Raw genomic sequence first — 12,457 nt, 5'->3', positions numbered from 1 at the left:
TGTCTGGCCTTGCGCCATCTGGTTATGTTCACAAGCCAGTTTGACCGACAGTTTGTTGTTGAAGGGACGCTTCTGTGTTGCTGATGTATACGTGTACTGACTAAAATGCTTCGTCGGCCCATTTCGCTTGCTCCTAGCAGCGCACCTGATGGCGGCTTGTTGATAAACAAATCAGGATGTCCAATTTACTCCACAGAAATTTTCTGTGGCACAATGCGCTTAAATCCCGGTTTGACTCACATGTAATAAGACTTGAGCTTGGCGCCAAAGTCCAATTGAATAACGCGGGCCGAGTCCAATTTGTTAACTAAATGAATCGACCATCTTGAACCCGCGAAACCAAGCCCGGCCGACGGTCATGTTTCAGAGCTGAGTGGGGTCCTGATGCCGCTGCAGCCACTCCCCTTCCCAGTCATCACTGGCAGGGTGATGGGTGGGCGGGCAGCGGACAAACGAGGTCCGAGCCGGTGTCGAGCTGGGACCGGGCTGGCCGTCTCGGGGCTGCAGAGCATCGATTGGGGGCCTGACTGGGCCAGCCGGCAGGCGCGCTGCGTCCGGCCTCCGCTGGCCGGTCAGCGGTGGTCACTGGCTCACCACGGCTGACTGACCTGTCACCGGGTCACGTACGGTCATCGGATTACTGCAGCTGACTGACCGATCACGGGATCATCGCCGGTCACTGGGCTACTGCAGATGGCTGACCGGTCACGGGATCACCGCCGGTCACTGGATTACTGCAGCTGACTGACCAATCACGGGATCATCCCCGGTCACTGGGCTACTGCAGATGGCTGACCGGTCACGGGATCACCGCCGGTCACTGGATTTATGCAGCTGACTGACCGATCACGGGATCATCCCCGGTCACTGGGCTACTGCAGATGGCTGACCGGTCACGGGATCACCGCCGGTCACTGGATTACTGCAGCTGACTGACCGATCACGGGATCATCGCCGGTCACTGGGCTACTGCAGATGGCTGACGGGTCACGGGATCACCGCCGGTCACTGGATTACTGCAGCTGACTGACCGGTCACGGGATCACCGCCGGTCACTGGATTTATGCAGCTGACTGACTGGTCACGAGGTCAGCCACGGGGTCTGACATCGGGTCACAGAGGGTCACTGGCTCACCACGGTTGGCTGACCTGACACCGGGTTACCAACGGCCACTGGATCCTTTCAGCTGACTGACCTGACATCGGGTCACCGGTGTTCACAGGCTCACGACGGCTAGCTGACGGATAATCCAGTCAGCGAGCCACTGCCGATCACTGATTAGTCGCGGATGAGTGGTCACCAATGACCTCCGGCTCTCTGGCGGGGGAATGCGGCGGAAGGATCGTGATGATGGAGTGTGGCCGATGTCCAATGTCACCTTAAATCGTGTCTCCCCGTCGTAGCTCCCACTTCCCATGGCCTGTGGGTAGCTTTGACCTGCGACGGCTGCTGCGGCAGCGCGATGAAGAACACCGAGCATGGCGTGAATCTCGGCCCGAGACCGACCTGTCGGCCTACCGACGCCTTCGGAACCGCGTGAAAGACCACTTTGTGAGATCGGGGCGTGGTTCCTGGTGAGATGCCACGCTCACCGACCGTGCCTGTTTCTGGCGAGACATTGAAAAGTTCGAATTCCAGCCCGCGAAGAGAGGAGCGCGTGCCGCTTAAGACCACCCAGTAGAAAGGGCTGACGAGCACAGCTGTCACTTCGCTTTTGATGAGTTACGTGCTATGCAGCCTGCCTGCGCATTGGTTGGAACTGGAACTACCGTACTTAATGAGTTTAAAGGTTCATTTGTGAGTTGGTGGCTTCAATGCGTGTAGACTGTGGTGATGACTTCTTGTGTAGTGATCCTTGAAGACAATTCAGGCACGCATGACGCGATGTAAACGTCATTCAAATCTTGCCACCCCAACGGCTATGCGGCGTTTAAGGCCAAAAAGATAAGCTTCAGCCAGCAATTCAGATCTGGCGTCGGTCAGCACGACTTTCAATTCCAGAGGAAATCAACTGGCGCTCATTCAATGTTGAGCAGACTGTGCAAGTTTCAGTCACGGCTGGTTGTTTGATTGTTTGGATTAGAGCCTTTTCTACCAGAAGTGATTATTTCAGAGCTTTGGCATGAAGGAAGATGACTAACGGTGGGGCGTTACTACGTGCGCCTGGGGGGGGGGGGGGGGGGGGCAAACGGCGAGCTTAAGCCCACGTGGGGGCGCCTCCAAGAGTGTGCTGGGCGCCTGGGCAAGAAGCCCCGATTCGACCAAGACAAATTACCTGAACAGGGAAAGAGACTGGGCCCAGAATGTAAGAGGGGCCTCGCGTTGGTCTTTTGACAATGCAAGTGGATATTTCCATGTGCAATGAGAGCCCGCAATGCGACAGAATGTGTCATGTCCATGTCATGCCATGTCATGTGTCATGTCAATGTGTCATGTCATGTCATGTATGTCAGTCCGAGGTTCCATCACAGAACGGGGGCTCTCCATCCTAACCGAACCAGGGGCCGTTTAAGCTGAACTGGGCTCTCTGTGCTAATTACTGGACACCTGCGTCGACAGGGGATCTGTTTTACGTCAGTGAGGACCCCCGCGTTCATCCGGGTCCAAATGCTTGGGTCAGGGGTCATCCGGAGTCAGGCAAGTGACCAATGCATATTCAGGCAGGCCCTTGTTTCGCCAGAAAGGCAGCCGGTGGGCACCGCGGGCTGGGACGAAACGACCATTCAGCCCCTGATAGGGAAAAAATGTGCCCAAGCGTTCTACCCACAGGATCCCTTGCCCAAAGAGGGCGAGAGATTTCCTTCGTGTTAAATAGAGCGAATCAAATTGAGGTAAAAAATGAGAGCAATGCCAACACAAACGAGGGCGTCCATCCAGGGGTCTCATTTTGTTTGCTTTCGGAGTGCTTGAGCTCCCACCCAGCCCATCCAATGTTGACTAAGAGAATGTTCCACATTTAAAGAAATTATAGAAAACGTCAGATATGGTAAAATCAGCTTATTTTAACTATTGGTGTACTTTCTAATGAAAGAGACTGCTCTGCAAGACAACATTTACCAATTTAGTAATATTCTTCTCAATACATCATTGTCTGATTGTGTCATGGAACGCTAGTATGACGTTGAGGCGTCGCCAAGCAAGCCGTGGAAAATTGCCACCCTAGCACTCATGAGTATTACTTCAATCCCTCGTGAGTTAGCCGTGGCGGTGCTGAGTGTTTGCTGAACAAAATATCATAAAGCGCTCGTGTTTCGGCCCTTAACTTGAAAGCATGTCCGACTTCTTATATCATGTAGCACAAAGCGTGATTCGTGATTGAATATCCGACCCTTTTATCCTCTTCTCTTACTTTATCCTGAATCCGCGCGACGCCTAGCTTACCCTGGACAGGCTGCATGCGTCGGTCACGAGTGGGCTCAGCGTCGCCGTGTGAAGGGACCCCTGTCGGGGTCCCTTCACACGGCCCGTCCCTTCGCCCCGGCCTTGTCCCTGCTTGGGAAATGGACCCTGAATGCCAGACCTGCCGCGAGTGAAGGCGGCGTAATCTGGCGGCGAATCCGTCACGTGTCACGGTCATTAATCCTCCAAAACAGTGGTCAAGTTTAGCAAAAGAGGCTAGGGGCAGGGCGAGGAAACCCTAGCCTGAAATACGCAAGTTTCTCCACGGATTTGATCCACTTTCCTCTCAATTTAGAAGTGTTGGATGCTCACCCAACTGAACGGGAAACTATAGCACTGCTGCAATACGTTTGCTCGCTCTGCTTCGGCGGAAGATGTTGCCGTCGGACATCATCATCATTATGTTCGGCTTCGAACGTCGAAACCAGGTTCCCGCTATCGACAAAGGGTCGATGTTATATGGCTTCAGACGTTCTTGGACTTGTACAGCTTTGGGAGTGAAGATAAAGAGTTGATGTGCGCGACTATTAAAGGCTGCCACGGAAATCCCCGGTTGGTCGCCGTAATGCGGGCTGCAGGCTGCAGCACAGCACCCGCGATAGGCATGCTTGACATGGCTGGTGCTGTTTTGATGGTCAGTGTGGGACGACTGCCGCTTTCGGTTCAGTCGACTGGTGCCGATCGTCAAGTTTTCATAAATGCTACATCGAATATTTACGGCGAATTGGAGGTGGGCACATTCCAAGGGTTCTTTCAAACGTTGCCGGCAAAAACACTGTTCACGTTTCTGGGTGTCATCATTTGACCGGTTTGTTTTTTCTGATAAGGCATCGCACCGTATCGCCAAAAAATAGTAAAACTTGTTGCAGTTTGTAGATATTTAAACATTACTGAATAATGCCAAAACACTCAGATGACAACACAAAATTACATCAGAGTCAACATGACGTCCTAATCGTGTAGTTAAAAAGCATGCATCATGCAAGCAAAAAAAGAGGAAGCACTCCAGTAAGTACGGTACGAACCCGAGGCTTTTACAGTGCGACTAGTTCAGTCAGCTGCAGTCAGCTGAACATGACATCGCAGTTCTAAGTTTTTTTCTTACACTTGTGAAACAATAAGTACAAGGCTGCTTTGAAATTGATGCAATGGTGATCTCTAACTTGTGATGGCCTGATTCTACTTTGGCTTCAGAAGGTTGGGGACCAAACTCACCGTTGCGGGGCCAAATCGGAATATGGGAGAGGAGGCAGTAGCCTACCCAAAAAATACAAATCAACACCCGTGGATAACTTCATAATAACGCCATTCAAATTCTGCCATTTCATTGGCCTTGCGGTGATCAGGGCCTAGCAAAACATAATCGTCCAGTTGCTCATAGCTGGCGTTTGTGAGCACGATTTGCAGATATAACGGCCGTAAATTGGTTCCCAATCAATGTTGGACAAGGTGCGATGACGTAATCAAACAATGACGCATTGAGGAGCATATTTACTGAGCAGAGAAACTGTGTTACCTAGAGCAGCCCTTTCACTAAAAGTACCAATAGTTATATGTGAGCTTGTTTAATCACAGCTGATGCTTGTTTCAATATCTTCAAATGCGCAACATTGGGTTGCGTCGGAACTCCTCATGCTGTAAAACTAGGCAATCGAGTCACAGCGTGCGACGAACAACTTGGTCGGGACCGGCGGCGGCGGCGGCGACTGCGGCGACCGCGGCGGCGGCGGCGGCGGCGGCGGCGACTGTGCCGGCGGCAGCGGCGGCGGCGGCGGCGGCGGCGGCGGCGGCGACTGTGGCGGCGGCGGCGGCGGCGGCCGGCAGCGGCCAGCGGCGGCGGCGGCGGCGGCGGCGGCGGCGGCGGTGACTGCGGCGGCGGCGGCCAGCGCCGCGCCAATAGGCGACTGATAATATCTTGGGCACATACTCAGGATCACTGGGCTAAGGTTACAGCAGTCTGATGGGGCCTTTGTGGTTGGGGTCAGCAAATATTGTTTTTGCCGCCTGCCACAAATGGGATGACACTTGACACCTAGCCGAAATGAACAATTTCTCCAGCTGTTGGCCAAAGTGCACATCAGTTTGTGGGCTCATTAAGTGAATATCGAATGACGTATACTGCCTCACTGGTGGTGCTGTCTCAGTTCACGTCTTTTTGAAAGCCTTGGCAACTAATCACTTCAAGGAGTTTCGTAAAAGGAGATATTTTCATTTAGTCACATTACTTGCCACTGTCTTTGCCGCTTATATTTGGATAATTATGTGATTGATTATGTGGAACGGCACATCATCATATATTTGTGACGCCAAGTCACTGCACTTTGGCTATCTTAAAAAGATCATAAATTCATATCAAATGGAACGAAGCCACTGCTTGTTAATGGTTAGGACTACTGCCATGGTATAAATGTTTCGTTTTATGAAGCGAGCAGAAAATTACCAACGCAATGACGCAATTTTCAGTAACAAAACGTCCCGGATACTTGGGGTACTCCAATGACGCACTTCGACTACAGCAGTGACCCTATGAACTACGGCGATGTCGTAATGAAGCAGAAGTGGAAAACTTGGCAACTCAGCAACACCAGCTGGCAACAAATACTGGCAATGCTCAGCGACAGGTTTTGGCACCGGACTGACAGATACCCAGCTATCCTCGTAACTGCGCCATTGTCAATATCTTGTCTGGCAATGTCCCTCGCCATAGATGAAAAACATCCCGTTAGTATTTTCTTCACACAAACTTGATCCATTCATGTATTTGAAATCACATCTTAACAACAGCAGCCCTAACTACGTGGAAAAGCAGAAGCCATGCTGTGAGGTTTCGTAAAGCATAAACCATGCTGTGAGGTTTATTGATGGAGTGTGTGTGGGGGGGGGGGGGGGGGAGGACGGTGCAGATGTCTGGGAAGCGGGCCGGTCAGTCTGTAGTGCGTCAGTCAGTCACTCCGTCGTACGTGTCACGCCAATATATCAAATGCCGGACGCTTTAAGCATGCCCGCTGGAAAATTCCAATAAGTGTGGTGCAAACGCCATGCAAAAACTACAGACTGCCGAAACTCCGTGCTGCGCTGAACTCCACCAATTCGAGCCCGGTTTTTGACTGTACGTTTGGGTACATTTTGTTTGGGTATCTGGCTGTGCTGGTTAAGATCCTGTTTCAGGCAACACGCCTTCAAACCCCTGAGAACGAAAGTTTGCTCAAGTTGGAGGGGGACTGACGACCATGTTTTGGGCAGTTCTTTCTAACCCGCGCTCATTTCGACATAAAGCTCGCGAGTGGCCGCGGTCCAGGCCTTGGAAGTGGCACGCGGCGGAAGAGCCATTTTAGGCCCATTGACATTGCACAGGTGGCCCGAAAATGTGGCCGACGACAAAGCGGACGAACGGCCGTTGGAAACTGTGGTCACATCTCGGCAACCAGGGGTCGGAGTGACAAGAATTTTACATGCTTAGGTGAATAATTGAACGGGGAATACCGTGGTGTCAGACACACGGTTGCGCGTGCCATGTGTCACGTGTTCAGAGGCGGCCAAGATAATGTTGGTCGGTTTTTACGGTTTCCACGGTTTATGCTGTATCTCAGCAGCCAGAGTGCGTGGAGTTGCTAACCCAATGTCGTAGTGTTCACCGACGTGCCGTCGTCGATTGGTGCGGCGAACACGAGTTTATGCGACGCACGGTTGCGCCAGTATTCGTCGGACAGGCCGGGAATGTCGTCATTTTGAAAAAGAAAAATTGGTGTCGAATACAACACGCCGTCGCCGAAACTGTAGACAAAGTCTCGGTTAAATTTCCTTCAACACGCGCACCAATTTATTGTCAGTATTCATCTCCCATTTGTTCGTCATCTGTGCACTGTCCCGTCCATACATCAACTTCACCGGAACGGTCGCACCTGCAAATTTGCGCGTCACCGAAATGCCGCCGGTTGATCGCCCGTGGCTAGCGGCTAGTACTTAATCCACATTTTAAAAGTGTGAAACGCGCACGAGCCGTATGTTGGTGTCTAGCGGCCGTCATTCCCCCATTCCATCATTCAGTCGTTGTGGCGAGAAAGTTGAGTCATGGTGCTGATCATATGCATTACCGCAACTTCTCGCTTTGAGAAATGACAAAGAAACCGCACACATCGAGTGACAAGTATTTTGCAACGAGTACCGTACGAGAAACCACGAGATGCAATAAGCTTTCAGTGAAGCTCGCTGCTACGGCAAAACAGCTCCCGCATTGGCTTCGCGGGGTATTTCGGGGTCACTTAAGAGTTTGACAGTACTGCAACACTGCAGCAGCACAAGCCACAAGGCACATTCCAAGCCACAAGTGGCAGTTGCGAAACTAGGAACATCTAGCATTTGCAATGATGGTAAGAGCGTTTTCTTGAATTTTGGAATGCATAACAGCGCTCCAGCCGTAATGGAAATCTGCAGAGTAAGATTCGAATGTCCTCGGCAGTCAGCACATCACATTACACTCGGTTTCCGTCAGCCAATGTTTGGCAGCCAATGTCGTCGTCGGCAGCCAATGTTTGGGTCGGCCAGGGAATCTCATGAGTGGTGTGAGTGTGAGTTTACCCGAAATAGTGAAGACACAGATCGTCCCAAGACGCTCCGTCGCTTAAGGAAGTAAGCCCGCAAGCACTTGTTTATGACCAATTTATACGCCATTCTGCGCACGATACGTCCAAACATCAACTTTATCAAAAAATTTATCAGTTATTGCAATCGTACATTTTCGCGTCGCAAAAACACTGTCGGCTGATCGCTCAGTCCCATCGACGGGTAGTTAAAGTAAAAAAAAAAAGTACACCAACAAACTTACATGTGTCATATGCTGTCGGCGGTCGCTGGCGGCTTTTCATGTTTAGGTCATGCGTTCGTGACGGCGAAAAAGGTGATTCAAAGTGACGATCAAATGCGTTACTTGCGCCCCATGCTTCGGTTACGCTGCATCCGGCGCCTCCTCACATATCGAGTGCAGAAATGTTTGTTATGGGCAAGATAAGAGGACTCAAGAAATGCAGTCATTTCTCGGCGAAGCCCACTGCTGTGGCAAAACAACACTCCCACTGACATTGCCGGGTGTGTTTCAGAGTCAATGTAGTCTGACAAGCACTACCGCTGTGGCAGCATTGGCAAGTGCCAACGGCTAGATCTGAAAGATCTGACATTTGCGGTGACTGCAGGAACGGCTTCCTTTGAGCTGTCGGAGTGTGTGACAACACTCCAGCCGCAATGGAAATTTTGAGGGCGACATTTGAGAGCTGAAAATCACTGACTTTGTCTTGGTAAACAGATCGTGGGTTACTTACAAAAGAATGACCCAAACGATTCTTCCTGAGGATTTCCTTTCTTGCCCTCGCGTGTCTCGTCAGCTTCGACGCATGCATATATGGCGCAACATGGGTAAACACTAATGCAGCCTTATCTCAGGTTCGATTACTGTTGATATGCCAGCAACTAATTCCATTCCTTGCTGCATACAAACAAGATTGAAATCGTTGATTGAAAATGTCAATAAAAAATCAATATCAAAATATGACAAATAAAAAACCCTCGGAAGGAAATCTTTGCTTTTAGGAGGGTGATATAGGAGAGTAGGTTTTTAAAAGAGTGCACGAAATTGGCACGTGAATCCAGGGCCTCGCAGTGCAAAGATGATTTGGTAGATGTAGACGAACTCGTGTGCTAAAGCGCTGCTGAAGAATGTGTGGTTACCATGCGGGTCCAGTGCATTGTGGCTTGTGCAAAAACGACTTGCGTGTGACCTATGTTGGTGATTGAATGCGTAGCAAATTCATCTGTGTGTGTAATCCATGACACTTCACCCTCGAAATGTGTGGGTTGACTCGAAATAACTGAGTTATCTCTTCGTTTCTACGGCCACATTAATTTAGATTAGCTTGTGGGCCGGCCACGTAAGACTTCGATCAACAGCTTTATTGCTATTCATAAATTCATATAAAGAACGATATGAGCAGGAACGGATTTCTATGATTAACAGCCATTTTTCTTTGCGCAATTCATGTAATATGTCTAGCCGATCTCGTTGGAAATGAACTGTTCCATTATTCTCAGGATTTGCAGCATTAGACTTCGGCTACACAGCGATGAAAGGTTACACCGAGGGTCGTTCAAAAATAATTTACGATGCACGTGATGCTGGGTATAGATCACATTTGATCGGACACAACTCTTCACCTTTTCTCCTCTGGAAACCCGTTTCTGAAACCACGCGAAAAAGTTCGCTGTGGCTCGGCAGGCGACACGTCAAGTCAAGTCAAGTCGAATCATGTTTGGACCTCTGTAATGTAGCGCTCACCTAACACTGGACACGTGCTAAGGAGAAGAACTTCGTTGGATTTTAACAGCGTATAGTGATAACTTCAAACAAAATACACATAACAGGGACAGTCCGTCAATTACGTTACGCTTGAATGGGAAAAGTTTGACCAGAAACAACCGACACGTTACCACAGGGGGCTGGACAACGCAACCTTACGCTCAGCTCTGGCAGCAAATCGCGCTTGAGTCTTTGAAGATATGTGAAAAACCGGATCTGGAAAAATCTGGATACCGTTGGGACCGGCCGGACGCCAGGGTCGGGTAGTGGCCAACCGGAGGGCAACTTTTTGACCGTTACGCTGAACGCAGCGTAATCGTGCGCATGCCCAGCGCACGTCTTGCGCATATCGGAGGCTTGGCTTACACTTCTCGTTCTCAAAAGCCTTTTGTCCCTTCCCCGATACTGTTTAGCAAGAAACGATCGTATTGCATTGCATTGCATTACTTCCGCAGGGCCAGCCACAATGGCTATCACAGCCCAGTGTGGCTATGAGCCCAGGGAGTGACTATCACAGCCCAGGCAGTGACTATCACAGCCCCGTGTCAATGGTTCAGGACATAAGGCATGCAGATAAAAAATTAACACAGAGACACCCATTCACCGGCTACCAATCATACATGCGCTCAAACAGGTGCGCTCTCTTGCGCGTACGAAAGGCTACTATGTTATTTTTGTCATGTCGGCAGTCAGTGCATTATACAATACTGGCACCTGGTACCCAGAACGTCTCCTGTCTGCATCGGTCCTCGGCCCTGGGAAGTGTAGGAGTCTGTCCTGCTAGGTGTACCGCACACGTGACTCTGCCATGTGTCGAGGCGACATCCATCGAAGTGTATCATGCGGGTCAGACACATGGTCAAATTTACGTCGACCAAAAACAATTCTGAAAGCAAAGTTCAGGATGTTTTGGATTATATCGAAGTTTTTCTCTGTGTGCCTTTGCCTTAAACCGTGAGAGTGCATGACCTGCGCGAGCACTAGCGCCGTCACTGGAGCTTTGATGACGTCATCTGGGGGCAGTGCCGCCCATGCCGGTTACTCGAGTGATTGTACGTCACAGGTATGTACGTGTGTGATATGACGTCATCAGGGGGCAGTGCCGCCCATGCCGGTTACTCGAGTGATTGTACGTCACAGGTATGTACGTGTGTGATATGACGTCATCTGGGGGCAGTGCCGCCCATGCCGGTTACTCGAGTGATTGTACGTTACAGGTATGTACGTGTGTGATCTTTGCATGTCAGTGCGGATTCCATGTGCTTTCAATTGATATTCCTTCATCTTTGTGTGTGTGCGCTGGGTTTGGCACATTCTGTTGTCAATTAAGAACCTTTTTTGAAATCATCATTTGATTGTGTACACATTGTACAGGATCGTATGTTATCGTATCGCAATGTATCGTACCATATTTTGTCGCATTGTATTCACAGCGTCATATTTTGTAGTCTATTTCGCAATATCGTGTTTTGTAGCACATTTCGTGACATCATATTTTACAGTACTTTTCATGTGCTGCAACAAGTGAGGGAGCGGGAGGCAGGGGGGGGGGGGACTGTGAGCGTATCAGTCGCTGAGGTCATTTTGCGAAGTGTGAGTGATGTAATGAATCAAACCTAGCGAACGTTGTAACGAGCCAAATACATGAAAAACCACCTCGTGGATGGATTTTGAGCGAACAAATACAAACACACGACCTAAAGCCAGGGAAAACGAGGGTTTTGCTAAGGACAAGTAGTGCGTAACCAAAAGCAGAGGGTTGAAAGTTGGTGAAATACAAAAATGTTCAAATCAAATACGGAACGTATTTGATAGGCAAATCTGGATCAGCAAATAGACGTTACCGCTATTTACTGTGTACTCAACTCAAAAACGGGTTTTTAGGTATATAAGCCCCTTTAATAAATGCATGCACAGCGCTGGTTTTTCCACACTCGGGATTAGAGCCATGACTTATATGAAGACAAATTTTTGTCAAACCTTGAGGCGTACCGTGTTCATTTTCAGCAGCAGCTGATTTCACCACGAACAGCTCTCAACGGATATTTTTGCCCATTTCTTTGTCGTGATAATGACATGGTCAGTAATCCACATAAAGGCGATGATGGCGCTGATCACCAACGTGACGGTGATGGGACCACCGTCACTTACGTGAAGATATCGCTGCTGCAAGTTGCTGACCTGATGACGGTAATACGCATTGTTGGTTCGCTGATGACGGTGATGTCGGTTACTGAATAGAAACGATGGTGATAATGATGAATATCATTGGCCATATAAATATTCACCTGTGGACAGTGGCGCTCTTCGCCACTGGCCCGATGACGGCGATTCTGCCAGTTTTGGACCCCATGTCGATGCGGCTTCCCTTCACTGACCTGATGGCGATAATGCTGCCGATGCCCAACGAGACGCCGCGGACCTGGGCGATGAAGATGGCCGCCACGGCCTCATACAGTGCCGTGCCGTCCATGTTGATGGTGGCGCCGATCGGCAGGACGAAGCGGGCGACGCGCGGGTCGACGCCGTTCTTCTCCTCCAAGGCAGCGATCGTCAGTGGCAGGGCGGCCGAGCTGCCGGCAGCACCGGCCGGCGTGACAGCTCGGCTGGTGTGACAGCTTGGCCGGCGTGACAGATCGGCCGGCGTGACAGCTTGGCCGGCGTGACAGCTCGGCCGGCGTGACAGCTTGGCTGGTGTAATAGCTCGGCTG

The 12,457-nt window shown here is 50.4% G+C and overlaps 1 protein-coding gene across 2 annotated transcripts in view; it reads right to left on the bottom strand.

Moving 5' to 3' along the window:
- Positions 1-12,457, bottom strand: part of LOC119107072 (excitatory amino acid transporter 1) — a 60,897-nt gene that overhangs the window by 6,677 nt on the left and 41,763 nt on the right. For both annotated transcript variants that reach the window (XM_037230428.1, XM_037230429.1), the window contains exon 7: positions 12,125-12,319. In XM_037230428.1, the coding sequence (XP_037086323.1) occupies positions 12,125-12,319 (195 nt within the window). The remainder of the gene's footprint in view (positions 1-12,124; positions 12,320-12,457) is intronic.

The sequence above is a fragment of the Pollicipes pollicipes genome, unplaced genomic scaffold, assembly GCF_011947565.3.
Source record: "Pollicipes pollicipes isolate AB1234 unplaced genomic scaffold, Ppol_2.1 Scaffold_6686;HRSCAF=7923_pilon_pilon_pilon, whole genome shotgun sequence".
In the NCBI taxonomy this organism is placed as follows: domain Eukaryota; kingdom Metazoa; phylum Arthropoda; class Thecostraca; order Pollicipedomorpha; family Pollicipedidae; genus Pollicipes; species Pollicipes pollicipes.
The sequence above is the reverse complement of the archived record's forward strand: the minus strand, read 5'-3'. Positions and strand labels throughout refer to the sequence as shown.